Source organism: Lactuca virosa, chromosome 9 (genome assembly GCF_052849685.1).
Source record: "Lactuca virosa cultivar CGN04683 chromosome 9, Lactuca_virosa_CGN04683_v6, whole genome shotgun sequence".
Classification (NCBI taxonomy): domain Eukaryota; kingdom Viridiplantae; phylum Streptophyta; class Magnoliopsida; order Asterales; family Asteraceae; genus Lactuca; species Lactuca virosa.
In genome coordinates, this window is record NC_136434.1 from 151,325,462 (window position 1) to 151,347,140 (window position 21,679).

The 21,679-nt window shown below is 33.0% G+C and overlaps 2 protein-coding genes across 3 annotated transcripts; both read right to left on the minus strand.

Annotated features, from left to right (window-relative positions):
* Window positions 1-2,493: 2,493 nt before the first annotated feature.
* Window positions 2,494-4,265, minus strand: LOC145137692 (uncharacterized). 2 transcript variants are annotated; one of them, XM_079071829.1, is made up of 4 exons: window positions 3,993-4,265; window positions 3,001-3,091; window positions 2,756-2,840; window positions 2,494-2,561 (listed from the first exon to the last, which is right to left on the minus strand). In XM_079071829.1, the coding sequence occupies exons 1-4, from the start codon at window positions 4,153-4,155 to the stop codon at window positions 2,523-2,525; spliced, it is 378 nt and encodes a 125-aa protein (XP_078927955.1). In that variant the 5' UTR covers window positions 4,156-4,265; the 3' UTR covers window positions 2,494-2,522. The 2 variants fall into 2 exon arrangements, with proteins under 2 accessions (XP_078927955.1, XP_078927956.1); XM_079071830.1 differs by lacking the exon at window positions 2,494-2,561 and adding an exon at window positions 2,605-2,663.
* Window positions 4,266-15,605: 11,340 nt separating this feature from the next.
* On the minus strand, window positions 15,606-20,029 carry LOC145136955 (uncharacterized). The gene is made up of 3 exons (XM_079071089.1): window positions 19,356-20,029; window positions 17,775-19,265; window positions 15,606-17,301 (listed from the first exon to the last, which is right to left on the minus strand). The coding sequence occupies exons 2-3, from the start codon at window positions 18,598-18,600 to the stop codon at window positions 15,650-15,652; spliced, it is 2,478 nt and encodes an 825-aa protein (XP_078927215.1). The 5' UTR covers window positions 18,601-19,265; window positions 19,356-20,029; the 3' UTR covers window positions 15,606-15,649.
* Between the last annotated feature and the right edge of the window lie 1,650 nt (window positions 20,030-21,679).

A 21,679-nucleotide genomic window follows, 5' to 3' on the forward strand; every position in this document is an offset into this window, starting at 1 on the left:
ATCGAAAATAATATCAATATACCATGTCTAATATATTTACAAAATATAGGGAAATATAAATTTGGTTAATGCTGATATGACATAAAGATTCTGCAATGTAATATCATTTCCATACTTAAAAGATGTTTTATATATGGTATGATATCCAAAATAATATCAGTATACCATGTCAAATATAAGTACACAAATAGATAAAATCATACCATATTTAAGTTAATAATTACCATATAAAAAACTGTAAATTTGAAAAGCTTGTAGAATAAGGAAAAAATGTAATAAATATATAATATTTTCATAAATATGGTATGATATCGAAAATAATATCAATATACCATGTGTAATATATTTACAAAATGCCCATTGTCATAGTTTGTAATTTTAAACTGAAACTTCGACAAAATTACTAAAATGCCCCTGATCGATTTTGGTGATATCAGACCGAAACTTTGCAAGAATTACTAAAACGCCCCTAATCGTATTTGGTGATTTCAGACTGAAACTTTGCCAAAGTTAATAAAATTCCCCTAATCACCTTTTGTAGGCTCCATGTTATTTTTATAGCACAATTTTGACCTGATGCCAAAATTGCCGCATTTTTGTCAATTTGACCTTTCCAAAAACTATCTCATTTTGACCAAAATGTGCTCGCTTTAGTCTATTTTACTTGATATACAAATGTCCATTTAACGGAAATACGTTGCTATAAATTGCTCTGAAAATGCTCTTTTCTGCACAATATTTACGTAATGCCAAAAGTTGCTATAAATTGCTCTTAAAACTATATCATTATGTATATGTGTTTTTGTATGGGTCTTTGTTAGTATTCATAATAATGCCCCTCATCGAATTTGGTGATTTCAGACTGAATGAATGATTATTTACCTGTAAAAGAAGATCATACAACCTTACAAGTTCTTCAGGTTTTGTAACTTTTTCATTTTTTTTTATCACATGGTGAGAAACGTCATTCATTTAATGGTGACCTCGTGGTGAGAAACGTCATTATTAAGAGGTGACCTAAGCCAACAATTTTGTATATACTTAAGATGACATTTTATTAAAACGTACTGTCAAGTACTAACTATAGAGTCATGGCACGCCATGACAAATTTTTTAGAACCTTGGTTTATGATGATTAGAGCGGCTTGATTAGTTTTGAAATCGTGAGATATTTAGGGAGGATGTTTATTAACCAAAAAAACTAAAATTTTATTTTCTATTTATTGAGCATGTTTATTTTTAGAATTTTGAGTTGATATTACATTATTACTTATTAGGATCTAGGAATTGCAAATTTTAGTTTTCAATTGCCATATTTAGTAGGGATTACCTGTTTCAGTTAACAATTGACAATTTTAATATTATTTGAGGTAAATAGCTAAATGTTATGTTATTGTTTATTTATTTATTAGGAAATTCCTATTTCCGTTATCTTATTATTATTTGTTATGAAATATGTAACTGTATAATAAGAAACTATTTAATTTATTAATATTTCCTCTTTTAAGTTTCAAGATTAAAGTAATCAAGGTCCAATTAAATAAAACTATAGGCAATTAGGCATGATGTCAAAAGGTTGGCCGAATCAAATAAATCAACTACACCTAAGGTCAATTAAGTAGTTACAGCATCTTAAATTGTCCTATTGAATAGAATAAATTAAGCTATAGCAACAATAACAGTATAGCTTTATAATCATATTTAATACATTACGTATTTATAAATTTAAAAAAATGGGTGGTAAAGTGTTGACAGACCATACATAACAGTTATCAATATTGAGACTCTTTGACATGTGTAATCTAATTTATCTTTTACTCTTTGCAATACTAACAAACAGTTGGTTGCGTTCAACGGTACGTTGCCCTAATACAGCACCTATAGCTGAAAGGGTAAATCGGGAAATCGAAGAATTAGACATACCCTCGGAAGCACTAAAGACTGATAAATGATAACTAACCTTTCAAAATGGAAACGCGAGTTTTGGCATTTGATATTGGAAATTTATGCCCTAGCCAATGAAATTCAGTCATGGATGCAGCTTGTTCAGATCTTGCTTCATCCATAACAACCTGTATTTATAAAAAAATGAAAAGAATGGAAGAAATAAGATTTGTGTGAAGTTAAAAAGGTATTCAAATTAATAGCATTACCTCGAATTTAGCTTTAAAAAGGTCAAGTGCAGGTCCAGTCTTACTAAGATGTGGGATCATGTCCACGCCAAACATAGTCTGTAATTGTCATGCCTTATGCAGCTGCACCTTTTCTGACAGCATCCACAACAACAGCAAGTGAAGCACCTATAATAAAAGTAAAAGATTTTCTTGTTTCTTTAAATTAATTTATCAAGTAGCATGAAAATGTTTCTTTAAATTCTTTAAATTCACAACAGCTGAAAAATAAAGGACGAATGGTTCAAGCATATAATCATTAGTACATGAGACAATTTAGAAATTAAATGCAGGAATATTATTGATCAGCTCCTTGAAACACATGCACTTATATTCTCAAATGCAGGACTACTATTGATTGGTTCTCCTCTTGTCTGACTCATGGTACACCTGTAGTAAAGGAAAGATGGAAAAAATCTATCAGAATGGTTACTTCAAATGCCAACAGAGGAAGGAAGACAATCTGCAGGCTTAAAGGTGGAGGCTTAGTAACTGCATAAAACAAAATTAGTATGGAATCATAACCGATATACATGGTATTATTTTCTAAACAGTTAATATAATAATATCATATGTTGTCATACCATGGCTATTTTCAAGATAGATGAAAAGAAGCAGTTCAAATGCAATAAGCAAAGGTGTGGCAACAACTGCATGACATGGTTCCCACTGCATAAAAGATAAAGAAAAAGTATTCCCTGATGCATAATGTAAGATATGGAAATGACACAGTTCATAAGGTTTATACAGATTGTTCATACTTATAGTCTTACATATTAAAGTGAATGAAAAATGATGATGAAAAGGAAGAAAAAGAAAGAGATAATACATCACGGACATGGGGAACTGATGGTGCAGGTAATGAGAATCTTCCTCTGGCAACAACAACATGAAATAGGAAAAGTGGGAAGAAAATGACCCTGCATACAACAATAAATCATAATCCACTATGCTTTCATTCTGCAATTCATGCATAAAGGATTGAAAAACCTTCGGCTTTAAGAAACAAAACTCTCTCTTTCAATCTAAAGTCGCATAAGAACTTTGGGTAAACATGTTTAGAGGGGATAATCTAGATAAAAATGGAGCCAAATCTCGAAGCAAACATAAGTACACAAAAACCCCAATAAGCCTTAATGATATGAATTCAGATAAGTGAACAGAAAGTTCAGTAATCAGTACAAAGCTACAATCAGAGCTGATTTCTTAACTAAAGAGATACAATTTGAAGATAGGCTTTTCACTTTACAGGTCTGATTCATTACAAACGTCCATGAAATCACGCCATTATTATAAGTTTGTAAGCATCCATTATTGAAATCTATAGGGTTTGGGGGTTGATTTTGTTAGAGATATGGGACACAGCTGGACAGGAAAGATTCCAAAGCCTTGGTGTGGCATTTTATCGTGGTGCAGATTGTTGTGTTCTTGTGCATGATGTGAATGTGATGAAGTCATTTGAGAGTCTTAATAATTGGAAGGAAGACTTTCTGATCCAGAAAACTTTCCATTTGTTGTTTTGGGAAACAAGATCGATGTTGATGGGTGCAATAACAGAGTGGTAATATGGTCTTTTTGTCATTTTAAATTTAAATTCATCAAGATTCAACTTCCAATACACAAGTAACAAATGGAATGCGAAAACACATTTGTTTAATCTACTTTCTTGTTTTCAGGTGTCGGAGAAGAAAGCAAAAAGCATGGTGTGCTTCAAAAGGAAATATTCCTTACTTTGAAACATCTGCTAAAGAAGGGTTTAATGTTGAAGCTGCTAAAGAAGGGTTCAAAATGGAAACGCGGTTAGGGTTTTCAAAATCTTACCTGCATAAAGAACTCGATCTCCTAATCGAGCTTCAACATATTTCATCTGCATCTGAAGTAGAACACACAGGATCGAAAATTGTTGATGGTCGACGCGGTGCCCCTCAAGGCTTCCTGGGGTTACGCATAGGATCGATTCCATATCAGCAGAAGTAGAACGCATAGGATCGATTCCATGTATATATGAAATCAATGGGGTTACGCATATCGGCAGAAGGAAGGGGTTAGGGTTCGTATCTTTTGAGTTTCATGGGGAGCTGATTGTGTTGATTGTGTGGAGAGAAAACATAAGAATGAAATTAGGAATGAATCGTAAGAAGGAAGTTTTATTCGGGAGGCGCGTGTATTTTTTTGGGTCAGGATGATGTCAGCAAAATGATCCTAAGGTGTATAGTAAAGGAGGGAAATGCAATCAAGGGCCCTTGTTTCTTCATTGAAGAATTTAAGGTTTTGTTTTAGTAATATTTAGAGATGAGTAAGTAAATGATCAATGCCAATTTAGCAAGTGAGGTGCGGTTTTTCTCTTTTCTTTGGAATCTTGAACTTCTCCAAATTTGGTAGATCTATCCACCAGAATGGTTGGCGGTATAATCTTAGGCCTGCTTGACCGCCGTGCATCACTTTGTAAATCAAGCTCCTCGTTAGTTCTAGTTCATAGAAAAAAAATTGAATTTCTAACGAATGTAAAGTCAGTTGAAGCTTGAATTTTATGTTTTAATTGGTGAAATTTCGGTTTGGAAAAAAATTATTTTACCTGCTTTCCTAATTTATATTGGTGCTAGATATATTTTCTTGTGTACTGGCCCAAAATTTAATTGTTTTGGATTGGTCAATAATGTGCACTAGGAAATTAAGTTAAGGTGGATCTTTGAATTCTTATCTTCGAACCAAATAATAAGGATATAATTTATTTCATCGAATTACAGAAATTCTGTTTATATTTTCCACTTTTACTATCAATAACTAAAATTTATAACCTACGACTTTTTGCATCATGAAGAACCTACTATGTTTCATTTGTCAAATAAATAAACAAATATGCTTTCTATTAAACCCTCCTAAGGAAAGTCGCCAAGTCTCATCCCCACATTTTCATATCTTAAGACAGCTCAACTCTTATGTACAGATGAGAAGTTGAGCTAACTCTCCCAAATCTAAGAAATTCCTACCAACTCACGTACTTAACACTATTCCCAACATCCCACGTCCACTATATAAATCCAAACGAACACATATACCATTTCAAGCCATCTCGAATTAATTAACTTCTTAGTTTCTTATTTCAAATATCTACCTTTTGCAACACCATGGGACGTTCTCACCTAAATTCCATAATCCTGATTCTTGTTTCGGTCAGCTTAGCATCATTTAGCGGGAACATCATTGCTGAGGCACGTAAACTTGCAGAGATCCCTGAGCTTCCCGTGTTTCCAAAGCCTGAGCTTCCCGTGTTTCCGAAGCCTGAGCTTCCGGTGCTTCCTAAGCCTGAGCTTCCTGTCATTCCTAAGCCTGAGATTCCCGTACTTCCTAAACCTGAGCTTCCCGTGCTTCCAAAGCCTGAGCTTCCGGTGCTTCCTAAGCCTGAGCTTCCGGTCGTTCCTAAGCCTGAGCTTCCCGTGCTGCTTAAGCCTGAGGTTCCCGTGGTTCCAAAGCCTGAGATTCCTGTTCTTCCAAAGCCTGAGCTTCCCGTGCTTCCAAAGCCTGAGCTTCCTGAGGTTCCAAAACCTGATGTTCCTGTAGTTCCAAAGCCTGAGGTTCCTGAGTTTCCAAAGCCCACGTTTCCCGTCATTCCGAAGCCCACATTGCCAGAGTTGCCTAAGGATTTTCCTATCCCTTCCGTTACCCATCCATAAAGTAATGCTTTTTGCAAAGTTAGATGTCTATTGATTCACCTTACAACTGCTACTTTTAGTACCTAGATCTCTGTGGAATGCTGATGAAGCTTAGATGATTATTTATTTGTTTTCAGAGTTATATAGTATGGTCATTTATACATGTATTTCATTAAAATATTGATTACAGAATGTGTTTGATTTTTGTATACGAAATGTTGCTCGTAGCAATTAATGTCACAAGCATAAATCGAACCAGGATCCATAAATTAAAGGTCTTCAATTTATAAGCTGAAAACAAATCATGAACAAATATCACCCTTTTCTATAATTAATCAATTTGGAAGGAAAAGGAATGGAAAATGAACATTTATTGGTCACTGAAGTAATTGCACACATTGTTCCTGCAGTGGGATCTATTTCACCATGGTGCATCAGGCCCTTCAGTCCACCAAAACACTAAATTTAATCATCAAATTGGATAGGTTTACAGAATCCGATAAATACTCCACTCCACAGTTGTGTCAAAAAAATCAAGAGATATATATAAATGTTATTGGTAAGGTAAATGTCCTTATGTGATTCGTCAACTTCAAAAGACTTTGGACTCGGTACAATCTAGCTGTGTCTGGGATTGGTATTCTTTTATGTGCTGCCGTTTTCCTGCAGCACGGTGGAGAGAATAGTATTTGTTTATCGAATTCCCCATCACCAAAGATCAGTGGGAGGTTGTGGTCAGATGGCATGGCTGCTATGATAAATTTATTTGTCTATACTTTTGGCAATAACATTGACAAGATGCTCAAAACCGACCAAGAGGCATGTTTGGATCAGACTTCACCTAGCAATATGACTAAGTTCAGTCTGCCATCTTACTGTCCTTAGCTGATGAGATAATTTATGAAGTCGCAGATGAAGAAAATGTCTCTATGGTTGACGCTTGAGAGTCTGTACAAGACAAACTCCTTAACGAACAAATTACTATTGAAGCAACGGTTATTCTCTTTACGAATGAAGAAGGTAATGTTCTTGTCTTCTTGAAGGACCATTTTGACGTGTTACTCCAAGTTGTCGCAAACCTTATGGAAACACTCTGGATAGCCAATAGTAGGTAAAACATCACTCTCATATGGTGATTTTAAAATGGTCTTAAAATATAGTTTTCATCCAAAAATGAGAGTTTTAGTTTAAAGCATAGCGAGGATATTACAATGGATCTCAAAACATAACTGAAAGTACGATATTACATCTATATCATCTTCTAAATAACCAAGCATCCTTCTTCATCTCTAACACGTCAAAATATAGCATAAGGCGTGAGAATGTCTCGTGAGAATACCCGAGTGCAACTCTTCAATAGTAAAGGATGATGACAGTCATCTATACTTGGAGTTGAACCTCCAAAATAGTTTAAATCAACAAAACATCCCAATACCCTTAAAGCGGGTTCAAGTAATATCATTGACTTTTGAAAACATATCAACATATTAGTTTCACAACATTAGTAGAAATGCAATGCCTATGATCCTAAACCCAATTTCCATGTCCATCCGACAATATACTACAAGGTTGTACGTCCACATAACATCGTATCGGTTATACAACCCTCCCTACATAACATGGTATCAGTCATACATGGCTTCGTGGCTAGTACAAAACCCACCATGTACAACCTTACCAACATAATAACATACTAGTTGACTTGTGGACCATTGCACATGCCCACTCAAAGGGTATCTAACCACTTTACGCATTGTGGTGATTAATATCCATAAATAAAACCACTCACAACGCATAATAATAGATTTTGGTACCTTGGAGTCACCTAGGGAAGGGATTTTTAACCGAAAACCAATCCGGAACCGGAAGCGAACCGGTTAGTAGTATTTGGTCGGTTCTCGGTTCTTAGTTTACGACTTATTCCACTTTTTTTTCGGTTTTAGTTATGGTCCGGTTCCGTTTCGAACGCTTTCTTAAATAGCACATTTCTTAGTACAACTGAACGATTGGTTAATGTATTCGATCCGGTTTTCGATTCTTAATTTATGTCTTATTTGGTTTGTGGGTTTTTCAGGTTCTGGTCCGATTTGTTCCATTTCCGGTCCGATGTGTTCCATTTGCGGTCCAGTATACATGCCTAGTGTCACTTCAAGCCCAACCTACCCTAATATGAAATGCACATATAGGATGCTCACAAAATACTTTTAGAAATCATTCAACACGGGTTAATTAGATATCTTTTCAAAATAGGCTTTCATGATGCAACAAGTACTATGCAACACATAGAATCAAGTTTAAGAAAAATGCCAAAGGGTTATATAGTATGTTTATAGTACATGTGCTTGAATAAATTCACCTTAGTTGTATAGACACTACCACTTCACTTGCACTACAATTCTTCTTACACCTCTTCACCTACAATACACATGTAGACACTTATTAACTTTCAAACTTCATACACAATGACTTTTTTTAATTTGTCATTGCTATAAACCATTTAAATCTTTATTCTTAATTAATCATATTATAATATCCCTCAGGGTGACACCAAGATACCCCGCCTTCAAACTACTAATAAACTATTAAAATATTTGAATACAACATTTTAATCTTCTAAGAATTTCTTTGTATTCAAATTAAACATTATTATTATTATTTATTTGATAAAAAATATCCCTAAAAGTAAAGTGTTACAATTACCTCCATCTTAGGACGATTCCGTCCTCGGAATCGCAAGATCTTGAAAAACTTGTGGGTATCTTTTCTTCATATCATAATTCGTTTCCCAAGTAAGATTTGCACCGATGCGAAGTCTCCATTCAACCGGTACAATATCTATCATCTTTCTTCTCAATTTCATAGTCTTTCCATCCACAATTTCCTTTGGTTCCTAAATGTGTCTTTTCTTCTAGTATCTACCTCATCACCCTTCAACTTCGTCAGGTAGCGTACGTGAAATACATTATGAATGTCTTCCAGTTCTTATTGTAGCCACAACATATAATCTTGTTTCCATATCTTCTCTAGTAGATGGCATGAGAATGATATAGAGGCTCTCTTTTATAGTAGGGTTGAACGAAAAATTTGTCAAAATAAAAGATATGTATAAGAACATGATTCTTTCCCACCAAATCTCTCTAATTTTGGAGGAAAATTTTCAAGGACAATTATCCACCAAAATCCTTTCTTTCCTTCCCACTTCCTTAAACAAAAATAAGGAAAACCTTTTTTTTTATCTTCTTTTCTTTCTGTTTCGTTCAACTTCCGTTCCTTTGCGTCCTTAAGTGGAACTCCGTAACTAGGCTTTAAGGAGGAAAGAGAAGGAAACGAAGGATTGATAGGGGAAGAAAAGACTAATTTTTCATGAAATCTTTCATATCGAGCCCATTTGGGGTGAATCTAAGGGAAAGGGAAGGTAATGAAAGACAACTTCCCTTTCTTTCCGTTCCTCTCCATTAGAAAAACTCGAGAACATGGCTTTAATCAAAATGGAATCAAGCTAGACATGCCATTATACCTACTACGTATGTGTGAGCCCTCCCTCGGCAGCTATTCGACTTATGAAAGGCGCTTCGGGGTTCACCATTGGTCAACTCGGACCGATTGTTATTGGTGATACCCATTCTTATACCATGCGTAACTTCCTTATTTCAACACCCTAATTATTTTTGACCTGGGTACCTAATTGTATTAACCGCCTATTGGAACCAGGGTAATACTTAATCAGGTACATAAACTCGATTGCCAAAGAAAGTTCCATGTATCATTTCATATACATTTTATTACTCAACCTATTCATGTATCTACATTCTATACATAATATTGTTTTCATTTTAGTTCCAAAAGCTTATTTTTTAACATTCTATTTGTTTTTGGTTTAACATTATGTGTGAGCATCAAGATTTCTGATTCCGAACCAAGGTTTTCCGTAGTTTTTTTCAAGTGGTACATCTCATAAAAACCCTTAACACTTCCATTTGACATAACTTTTCCATTTCAAGTCCAAAAAGCTAGGTTTTTTTATTTTTTTTTTATTTTTTTTTTATTTTTTATTTTTTATTTTTTTGCATTTCATTCTTAGTTGATCCATATAGGAACAACTAAATTACTTATACAGTGCACTAAAAACTGGATTTCATTGCCATTTCCTTGTAATTATTCACATGTTCACTTTTCTTCATTTCGCTAATAAGTTTCATGTATTAACCAAAACCCGCATTTTAAGCATTCTTACATTTTGCTTAATATTTACAACCTTAGTTTAAGGATTTAAATTCACATCCAAAAACCATTTCTTGTTTGCAAGTGTTCGTATGCCACATTCTATCTTGTTCCCCTTTTATGTACCTTGGCATTCCTATATGCCTCTTAAAATTTGGGGTGTTAAATACATGACCTACATAAGTGTATAATGTCAAAGGGAAGGAAAGTGTCCGGATTAATTAGAATCGTAAAGAGGTAAATGTTTAATTATGGAAAGTTGGCAACAACCGAATATTTTACTACTCGAATGCTTATAAAATAAATAATAAACTAGATTATAACCCGCGTTAAACGCGGGGAGCATATAAAAAACATAGAATTGTAAACATATATTACATCATAGGAAGCATGACAATTAAAAGTAGATTACCATAGCTATTTTAAATTCATTAACATACATTACAATAGCTATTTTAATTTCATAACAATTAAAAGAATAAATAAAAAAAAGTAATAAATCATAGAATAATATAAAATATTAAAATAGTTCATTACAAAAAAAAAAACTATGTTCGAATGCAAATTAAAATATATATAATCACTACTATCTACTTGGCATAGTCACTGTATCAAAATCAGAACGGATTGAAAAAACTTGTTGAGAATGATGTGCCGGAACCACATACTCAATCGTATTTCCTTTAAAGAAATAGAGGGTATTGTTTCTATAATCCCACCATTCATGTGCACTTTCATTGTAAGTACTAACATCTACTTTAACCCACCGATTGTGAATGAAAATCCAAATAGCCCACGAACTATCTCCACTTATAGAGAGATATTCCAATTTTCCGTGAAACTTGGTTAGTCTCGATGCATACGGTTTTAATTCATTAATAGTAGAAGGTGCAAATATGAGTATATGTTCTTCTGAATAAATATCAAATCGCAATATGGTATCATTAGATAATAAGAAGTATACGGCACCGCCACTTGTAACTGCCTCATCAGAAACAGGATAAACAGATGATGGTAACCGGATATTTTGAAACTCCCTCCATTGCCATGTAGTAGATGAAAACAATTCTATGTTGTAGTAATCATAGTCCACTTTTTCCTTAGGCATATCACTACAAATAAAATAACATATAAGTAAATCATAAAGTAAATTAATAACATAAAATGTACTACATATAAACTCTTACGATGGCTTTGTGTATGACAATCGAATGACCTTGAAATGTAACGGGTTCGAACTGATAACTACCAAAGCAAACTTTGTTGCAGTGTATTCAGAGGTCGGAAAAGGTATCCATTTGGCATCTGAAGTCGTTGGTTTGATAACAAATAAAATCTTTGAAACGTATTCATCTGGATCATAGGATTCAACAAGAAGGAGTCCACACAATGATGATGCTAAAATAGTACAAGTATGTGGTAGCCAATTAATGCCATGATTGTTGCTACCAGAAGACGGAAGAAACTGACGCTCTATATTTCTCCATGGTTTTTTTGTTGAACGATAATTCCACAAACCACATTATTTCTACGGTTGTAGTTATGAAGAACATAGTTGTTGTATGTTAGATTTCCATAATATGTATTTGTACAACGTACAGTAGCAAATGTTTGTAATGATGTTCGTGAAAGAATTTCAATAATTAGTTCAGAAGTCAATAACGATAACTGCAAAAGAAAGAAATAATAAGATAATAATATTAGAAAAACTTAAAATTTAATATTTGATGACATACGATTTTAATTGATAATAAGTATACTGTTTGTAGCATTGAGGGTAAAGAATTTTACCCGATCCATTTTCAATATTTTTTCCAATTCATCATTGATGTAAACATATTTAGTAATATAAATTTATATAATTTAACAGAACAATATAATAATATTTATAAAATAAGTTTCAAAACCTGGGAACAACAGAAATGACTTTGTTTATGCAGCTTGAAGTGTTACAATAAAAAACTTCTTTATCTTGAGACTGATCATGATGGATTAAAATTTGTTTCATGACTTTTTGTTGACATCTAATACAAGTATAACAGTACCATTCCCCTTCAGCACATACTTGCTTAATCGTACCGACAACAATTAAAGTTTTTTCCTAAAAAATATTAATGGAAGTTTAAATTTTAGTATAAAATAATAATAATCAAGGAATAAGATATAAATAATACAAAACCAATTTCTCATAATTTATATATTGTAAATGAAAGTGATTTATATATACCTGATGTACTTGTTGGAGATCAGCAATACTATTGAAATCAAAATTATGAAGGAAATCTTCATTTTCGGAGTAGATGATCGATGACGAAGAGTTGCTACAATTAGCAATTGTGATTTGAGCCATTTATCTGGACAAAAAACAAATATTGTTTGAAGTTATATATATATATATATATATATATATATATATATATATATATATATATATATATATATATATATATATATATATATATATATAACCCGAACCTAAGATTGCAAAAATATATGAAGAAATATAGAAAATGAATTACCCTCCATGCAGGCTACGAAATATTAGTTTGAAAATGAGTCAAAAGCATTAATTGCGAATGTAAAATGATGGTAAATATTAAATTAACGATGCATTTTTTTTAAATTTTTTTATTTGATTTAAAGTTTTGTTAAATATAAAAATGATGAGACCTCCACATCTTTAAAATCGGATAACCGAAATTTTTTAATAGTAGACTTTTCATTTTAGATATACAAAAAAATTAATACAAAGTTACAAACACAAGTTCCTACAATTTAAAAAAAATACAATTCAAACACGTCAATTTAAAATTTAAAAACAAACAACATATATAAATATTTATATTTAATATGATATTAATGAATTAAAATTAAAAACGAAAATAACTTGTTTTTCATACGAATACATTATTAACCCTAGATATTTTAGGAACATTCACATATGTTTGTTATTTATCACTTAAAACTTACAACCTGATTCAATAATCAATAATACAGTGTATAAAGTGAAGACGATGAAGACAGAGTTTTCAAAAGAAAAAAACGTACCTGATCTTGAAGATCTAATTTTGAAGAGAAAAGAAGACGTGGAGAATAACAGAAAACAGTGAAATTGGCGAAGATGACGGCAACAATGGAGGACGGAGGTTCGGAGAGTAGTATGAACGGGTGCCAGTCAGGGACTCAGTGAGTCAGCAACAGGTGCAAGGCTAAGAAGATGGTGAAATCGGATACTTGGGAATGACAACTGAGAGGGATTGGTGAGGTATGTTCTAAAAGATCAAAATAATGAGTTTTTGTCCCTAATTTCCTAGATATTTATAATTGATTCGTGATATATTTTTTCCTGATTTTCATAGTTTTTGTGAGATTTCTTTCCAATTTTTATAAAAAAAATCCTCCCTAATCTTGTACATTTTTATATTTGTTTATGATCTGTATGCATGATAGCACTAAAAATCAGCATCGTATCTTCAATTTTTTGAAGAATAAATCTCGATTTTGTACTTGAGTATGATCACGATCGCAACATTTTCCCTCAAAATCCCTGAGTAATTTCCAATCAAATCGCTATAAAATCGTTTTCATGTGACAAATTACATAATCCATCCGCAAAAGCTTCAACGCAAGTTTGGATTTTGACCAGGGGCATCATAATAAGAATTTCTTGACATCTATCTTTGTGTGATAATGCATTTGCATCACTTATTTGCTTATTTTAAAATCCTTTAACAGTAATCATATCATCTTTATTAACCCTTATGAACTAATTCTATCAAAATATAAAAGAGCTTTGACTTACTTAAACAAAAAAAAATCTTTTTCTGCCAATTTTAATCCAAGTTTTTGACTATTATCTCGAGATGTATGCTTCCAACACTGCAATTTGACATCCAATGGGAAATCCGTGAGTGATCCATGATATGTACAAGAGCCATTATACATAAAATGGAAAAATTGGATTGTCTCAGTGGCTGGCTGCAGATACCAATGTATGCTTGTTAGGGAAGAAGAAAGAGATACAGTTGGCGATACACCTGTCAAATATCATGGAAAATGGGCACTCAGATGTATGATGTTCGGTGGAAATAAAGTAGGTTGTTATGTATCCAACATTTTTTTGGGGTTGTTTCTTTCTAAAGTATGATGTACTAATAGGGGTAGATTGGTCATTTTACAAATTTCATATTATAATGTGGCTAAGTTTTGTTTATTAACTTTAGGTGTTCAAACCAAGGGCACTTGTTGATCTTGCTGCAGCAGTGTCGTCTGCATTGTTAATGAATGAGCCTCAATGGGTGGGTATAATTGGCAAACCAATAAATTATTCCCTAAAAGGAGCTGCTTTACATATTGATACTGGTCCTGGATTGAGGATAGAAGAGTCATTTCCCATTGAAATGGAGAAATACGGATTAGAGGATAAAAAGAACGATAATGATTTTGTTAAGGAAATTACGAAATTAACCTTGAAGAATGGTAGCATAGAGTTGCCTGATTGGGCAAGTAATATAGAGAGTGTTTTATGGGTTCCAGTTCGTGCCATTAATGAAGGACTTGCAAGAGGAACATCTGCAGGTTCAGTTATTACTATTATTAGAATAAGTTACATTTCTGTTCCCTGTGTAAATGAGGAAGAACATCAATAAATGGAAGCTACCAAAGAGAAGAATAATAAATATTTTTGTAAAAAATGATAATGTAGCATAAAGTTACATTTCCATCCTTATACATGTTTCTTTCTCACCCTTTTGGCTTATACTACTGTAACCCATTTTCTCACGAGTTTGTTTTCATGTATGGTATATAATAGGGAGGACCAACCAGAAAAAAAGCTATGGTTAATTTAATTTGACATTCCAATCATTTCAGTTTTCAAGGGTGCTTGACATAGGTGTGGTTTTGCTTCAACCTAATTAAGTATTGATTAAATTCAATTATGTATTCTAATTAGATATATCTTTGTTTAGCTTCAAAGATCCTGTTTTTTTAAAAAGAATTACTAACATGTTGAAGTCTGATTATGTTGAAATTTAGAGCTAAAAATCGTGCCTTCATTAAATGACAACCATTGCACATAGAATTGTAGAAGTTCGGGCAATAGTTGAATCGGTGCATGATAAATCAGGGTTTGTGAAAGTTTTGTGTATTGTATGTTTCTTGATTCACTGTATTTTCTACATATTTCAATAATACCAATAATCCTGATTTTTTTATAATTATTCTTCAATATTTATATATATTTGTATTTTATTTATGCGTTCCCCTGCATTACCAATAATATGAATTTTAAATGTACGTTACCAATAATATGAATTTATTTACTTATAAGAAACAAAGGAAAATAATTGTTTATTCAATAAACAAAAAGCTGTCTTTTGCAGGTTTTAGACTTTGGACTGTTTCATATGTTTATTAAATTAACACATTTGATTTAAGGGTGTAAAACATATAAAGAAAACACAATCAAGGACCCCGATTATTTAAGATGATATCATAAAAAACGTACACAATAAAATTAAATATGATAAAGTAACATAAAGACACGTCGTTTTATTGATTATATTGATATGTCTAAATAAATAAAAAGAAATGTATGATTATCTATAATCGTTGAAGGACCTCCTTGTATACAACATTTTTTGTTTTATTGGTTTGACGACCTTCCTCATCACATATGAGTACCTTCAAGCCTTTTTTACTTGTCACGCGAGATACAGCTACATATAACTGACCATGAGTAAAGACGGGTCTACGTAAATACAATCCAACAGTTGATAATGACTGCCCTTGACTCTTGTTAATGGTCATGGCAAAACAAACAGCTACGGGAAATTGTCTCCGCTGAAAACGGAAGGGGATTCTTTTATCAGACGGAGTTAACTTCATGCGAGGTATATAAGTAGTCTCATTGAAGAATCTACCAGCTATAATGCGTGCCTCAATGACATGTTTTCCAAGCCTAACTATTTGTAACCTTGTACCATTGCATAGACCTTTGGTTTGGTCAATATTACGAAGCAACATGACCGAAACACCTGTTTTTAATGTGAGTTTATGGTTGGGAATTCCAGATGCCTTAAAAGCATTCAGTACATCCGGAGAGTAAACTGATTCCTCAAAACAATCTGCTGACTCTGTCTCACATAAAGAATCCGAACTCAGATAAGTTTTCCCTTCGTCTTTCATCAATCCTAACATGTAGTCATTGATAGCATCAACTTCTTCATTTGTAGGAACCAAAATAGCCTTATCTTGAAAATATGATGGGTCATCAAGATGGTTTTCAAAAGAAGGATAAATGGTCGATACAATTGAATGAATATGGTCACCTGTAGAGCGAATGATAACATCTTCTGGAAATTCAACTTCAGCTTCACCATCATTAGGACCACCAATATTACCTTCATTAATTTTAAGAATCCATTCTGCAAATGCTTTTGTCTCATCCAAATCATTAGTTCGACAACCAACCTGAAGCCTCATGTTTACCGTTAAACATAAAACTGTACATTCACTCCATAATCTTGATGAATGTAACGATGCCTGCACAATATCCGAACGATTACCTCTTTGTATTACTGGAAGAATTTGTCTAAAGTCACCTCCAAATACAATGGTCTTGCCGCCAAACGCTTTATTCCTGTCAGATGAACGGATAATGTCTCTAAGTGTCCTATCAAATGCTTCAAAACAATAACGGTGCATCATCGGAGCTTCATCCCAAATGATAAGTCTCGCTTTGTTCAGTAGTGCAGCAAGATCACTGTCTGGCGCGATAGAACAAAATGAAATCTCGGTCAAGTTAATTGGGATAATAAATCTTGAATGCGCTGTCCTACCACCAGGGAGCAATAGTGCTGCAATTCCACTTGAAGCAACGTTGAGAACAATTTCACCTTTGGATCTAATAGCAGCAGACAAGGTCTTCCAAACAAATGTTTTTCCGGTTCCTCCGTAACCATAAAGGAAAAAGACACCACCTTGTTTGTTGTTAACCGCATTCATAATGGTGTGATAAACATTTTTTTGGTCGACATTTAATTTGGAATACAAATCTTGATGCTCAACTTCAATAATAGCAGGATCATAGTTAAGCTCATCTTGAATTAACATATTGCATGACTCTTGAATGTATCTATGATCAGGAAACGGCATATTTGGTATTTGCTTCAAACTCAATCCACAGCTCAATAATGATTTCTCGATGTATGACAACGTAAGGTTGAAAATTGCATCCTCTTTTAACTTCAGGCCTGAAAAAAAAATAAACAACGAAATTAAATATAGTTATAGCTATGTAAATGGCTTATGTTAAGACCTTTATAACGACTATAAATGATGTAATCGCGAGTTGCTTTTTTGTCAGTTTTACATGCATAATGTATAAATGATGGAAAACGAACAATTTTTTGTGAAAATGGAAAAAATAATTGTTGATTATGTTTTATGTCAAATATTTTCATAAAGGTCATTTTTAAGCAATATAGTTCCGTCCAAGGACCATTTGTATATGAACAATAATTGGGTTGTTTTGGAATCAAATTAAAATGCAGGGGAAAACGAAATTTTAGGGCAATTAATACAAATGCAATTCCTGACCATTTAAATATGACCTTTTGTTAATTAGTTTTTATCCGTTTTATTTAAAGTTGAAATTAATTGATTTTCTTTTCAAGAAGAAATTAATTAGTTTGAATAAAAAATAACTATAAATTAGTGTATTTACCTCTGACGCCGATTTCTTGTTCACGAACGTGAATGACATCATCAGAAAGACATTGATATGTCTCTTCAAAAACATGAGCAGGACTTGACAAACTATCAGATGTAATCAACATAACAAAGAGAGACCGGCAGAAAGAAGCTGTGGCCCAATGATGTGTTTCGTTTATTGACGAAATGTACTCTCTATCATCATCTAATAGACCAAGAGCATAGCAAGCATCTTTGTAAGAGTCATGTACAATTCCATTAATTGTCTTGATATCTTCATAGCATGTAGGACCCTTGATTTTGTTCAACAAAATCCGTAGGTAGTAAATGTCACCAGCCTTGGGAGAAACGTGGTTTAATCGACCGAGTGCCTTGGACTTGGTTTTTCTTTTTGTCCATATCTTATCTGATTTATTCCAAACATATTTAGTTGGGAATTCAACGTATGACAACTTCCGTGCATCTTCATCATGCTTGTTACATTCCATCCAAGCTAAAAATTGAGAAGCAGCGACAGTCGGTTTAGAAACAACCTGATTAAGATGTTGGTTTGGTTTAAAAACAACAGGTTGTTTGTGTTCGAGGTGAAATGACAACCTTTCGACAGACGGTGTTCGATAATGAATATCATACCCAAAAAGCCTCCAACATGCCTCACATGCGGAAATATAACGACAGTTATAGAACTCACCAATTTCGTCATGGTCGTTATTTTCTATCTGTTGTTTTTTCTTTTTTGTTGGATCAACAATAGATGCTGTTATCCTATCCGGTCCTTTGTTAATATACTTAAAAAGATACTTTATCGATCCAACTTGGTTACACCACTCTAGATTCATGTGAGCTTGATATTGTTTCAGAAGGATCTTATTATATGGAACAACATTTATGAAAAATCAAGAAAAATGTCATAAACAACATTAAATGATAATTTGAGGTTAACATAGGAAGAACATAAGAAAACATATATAATGAGTAATATGTTTTTATAGATTACATTATCCGTTTAAAAATAAAATATTAGTACCATTTTAATTTAAGTTGTTTATTGATATTTATGTATTTAAACATATAATAATATATTTCATAAAAACAAAACAAATTTAAAGAATTAAAATTTAGTAAATCATTGAAAAGGATTTGTGTATACCTGTTGTCTAAAGAAACACCGTTTTTAAGGACATTATTTCCATCGTTACGTCTCCGGTAAATAGGATAACCATCTTCATCAATATATGTATGATCGGTATATTCCCTTGGAAATCGTTTTGAACATTTGCCTTTTTTCATACACGGCATAAATGGTTGATCGTTGCCACAAGGTCCGTGTATCATGTTATCACAAACAATCTGATACAAATCGGGTTCACTATCCTTGTCTGGCAATTCAGCACATATAACACGGTCTATGTCTTCGGGATTTGGAATTTTAGAATTTTTTTCCAAAAACAGACATACATGACAATATGGCAGGCCCTCTTTTGAAACTCAATCGTATATACAACTGTGTGAGCAAAGAAAGCAACCAGGGTTAAAAGATAAAATTATCGAAAAGTTATAATGTTAATAAGTAAAAAATATATAAGATTGATACCTCCACCGACTTCACCCAAAGTTTTTTCATCCTTCAATTGACTGATTAATGAATCAAATTTAATTTTGAAAATTCGTGTCAGAATATCTGGCCTGTCTTCCGGTTTAAGATTCTCGGCTTCAACAAATCTAATGACTTCTGGCCATTTAGGATTACATGTAAGGGTTAAAAAAAGATCTGGATAACCAAACCACTTAACCAGAGTCATCGCATCTAATTAGTTTTGTTGCATGTAACGGCTGCCGCCAGTAAAAGAAGATGGTATAATAATATGGTTTCCCATCAAAGAAGCATCTTCAATGCCATCTTCAGCTGCCTGGGCCAAGTTGCGATAAGGTGCCACGCGTAATGTTGGCTGGTTAAACCTAATATAACTAAGTCGTTCATTTTCAACCATTGTATACGAATCAACCAAAACTGTTGGAATAGTTTTCTTGAACGTAATATCAATGATATTTCATCGGTTCTCTGTTGTATACGATAAGCAAAAAACTCTCGCATGGTAAACCTTATTCGTCCATCAGATTCTGGATCTTCAACACCACGATGTCGTATATCGACTCGAAATCCATCTTCGGCATAAGGGAATAATAAAGGATATTGAAGTGCAAGATATTGAGGATGCAACTCATTAATACGTTGAAGTTGTCGACTTTGCGTTTCCAATACGATATCCCTTGAATCATACCCATCAATGTCACCTATAATGAGGGCAGCTACCTCATTTGTGGTAGGAAGATTATACTGCCTACCATCATTTTCTCTTGACCCAATCAATTTCAACCTAATACGCTCTGTTGGATTTGAACCAAAGCGATCACGTGCCATTCTAAATTGTTTAGCCAGTGGATTAATGAAATCCAATAAGCCCATCAACTCGTGAATAGTCCAGAACTCAAGAGAAAACGGATTTGCCATGGACTCATTAGATGTGGTCTTTTTCTTCTTATTAGACCTACAATAACATAATAAAAAAAATAATGGATATAAATTTTTTGTAGTAATATATATATATATATATATATATATATATATATATATATATATATATATATATATAACTAATGGAGTTATATAATATAGGGTATTCACACACTCGCATGATTTGAATCTGTTTTGAACCTCATGATCTGTATCATACATGTACAACTGGCAAAATCTTGGTGATTCACCCTCTTCGGGAAGTAAGCTGCCTGCAATATGATAATTTTGGCCATGCATTCGATAAACATAAGGACCACCTCCTGAGTTAACGGTGTGATCAATCTTTCCAGCCATAGATGTGAATGCGAACATCATATTGTATCGACGTATATTCTGTATAAAGTTTTGACTTTTTTCCGAAAGACCGCTATATAAATCAAGCAACAACTGAGGTGGGTGAATCAGACTGGGTAGTTCAACTTTTCCATTGTAACAACAAATGGAATAACATGTTTTCTTTAAATCCTTATTTCCTCGAATTGCTTCTCCCTGCCACACCTTAGCTTTACATACTGAGCAAACATATACAGCATCTCCAGAATCCAAATAATCTATAAATAAATAAACAAATTTACGAAATTATATTTGTGGTATGCTTTAAATGTAATAGGGTAACGACATTTTATTTGTCATGACAAATAATTTATGGTGTGGATATAACACCTTTGCTTATTCCGATATATTTACTATGATTGTTACCGGTTACATCATTCTGAGCATTTGAAGTAGAAGGAATACATATTTGTGTCTTCTTTTTTGTAGAAATTGGTCTGCCTCTTTTTTTCTTTTCTTTATAGTTAACGCTGGTACCAACTGAAAAATGTGTAATTGTATGTATGAATAAAATATATAATAACACAACTGAATGATGAAGTTGATCATTATTAACAGATAAACGATCAAGTTGAACAATATGGGTACCTGAAGGTTCAACGAAATCTTCATTCAACTCAAAAAATGGAATATCTTGTGTATTAAATTGTTTCCGTTTCGTTGTTGTTGAATGAGTTGTGTTGTGCTGAATTGTATCTTGGTTGTTGGAAAAGTCTGGAGGTAATTCGGTAAACTTTTGAGCAACTCGACAATTAGGGGGTATGAAGAAACTATTTTCTGAAAAATGAAAATTTGTATGATAATTTAGCGAAATATATAAATAAAATATATGAATTTAATACACATAAGCAAATAAAAAAACAAAAAATGCAATACAAAAGAGACATAACATATAACAAAATGTACCTTTGTGAGAATTTCTTTGCATTGTCTGAGATGATGGTGTTTTCAAAGAATTCGATGAAGAGGGTGAATGAACTAAAGAGGAAAAGTATATATAAAACATT

Bases quoted from the DNA above. Each gene is read 5' to 3' on its own strand.
- LOC145137692 (XM_079071829.1), bottom strand. From the start codon at position 4,155: ATGCGTTCTACTTCTGCTGATATGGAATCGATCCTATGCGTAACCCCA. The intron at 3,092-3,992 runs GTAAGATTTTGA...TGTTGTATGCAG, and splicing joins AGATCGAGTTCTTTATGCAG to GGTCATTTTCTTCCCACTTT. The intron at 2,562-2,755 runs GTATGACAACAT...CCTTTACTACAG, and splicing joins CTATCTTGAAAATAGCCATG to GTGTACCATGAGTCAGACAA.
- LOC145136955 (XM_079071089.1), bottom strand. From the start codon at position 18,600: ATGAATCTAGAGTGGTGTAACCAAGTTGGATCGATAAAGTATCTTTTT. The intron at 17,302-17,774 runs GTAAATACACTA...TTTTTTTTTCAG, and splicing joins ACAAGAAATCGGCGTCAGAG to GCCTGAAGTTAAAAGAGGAT.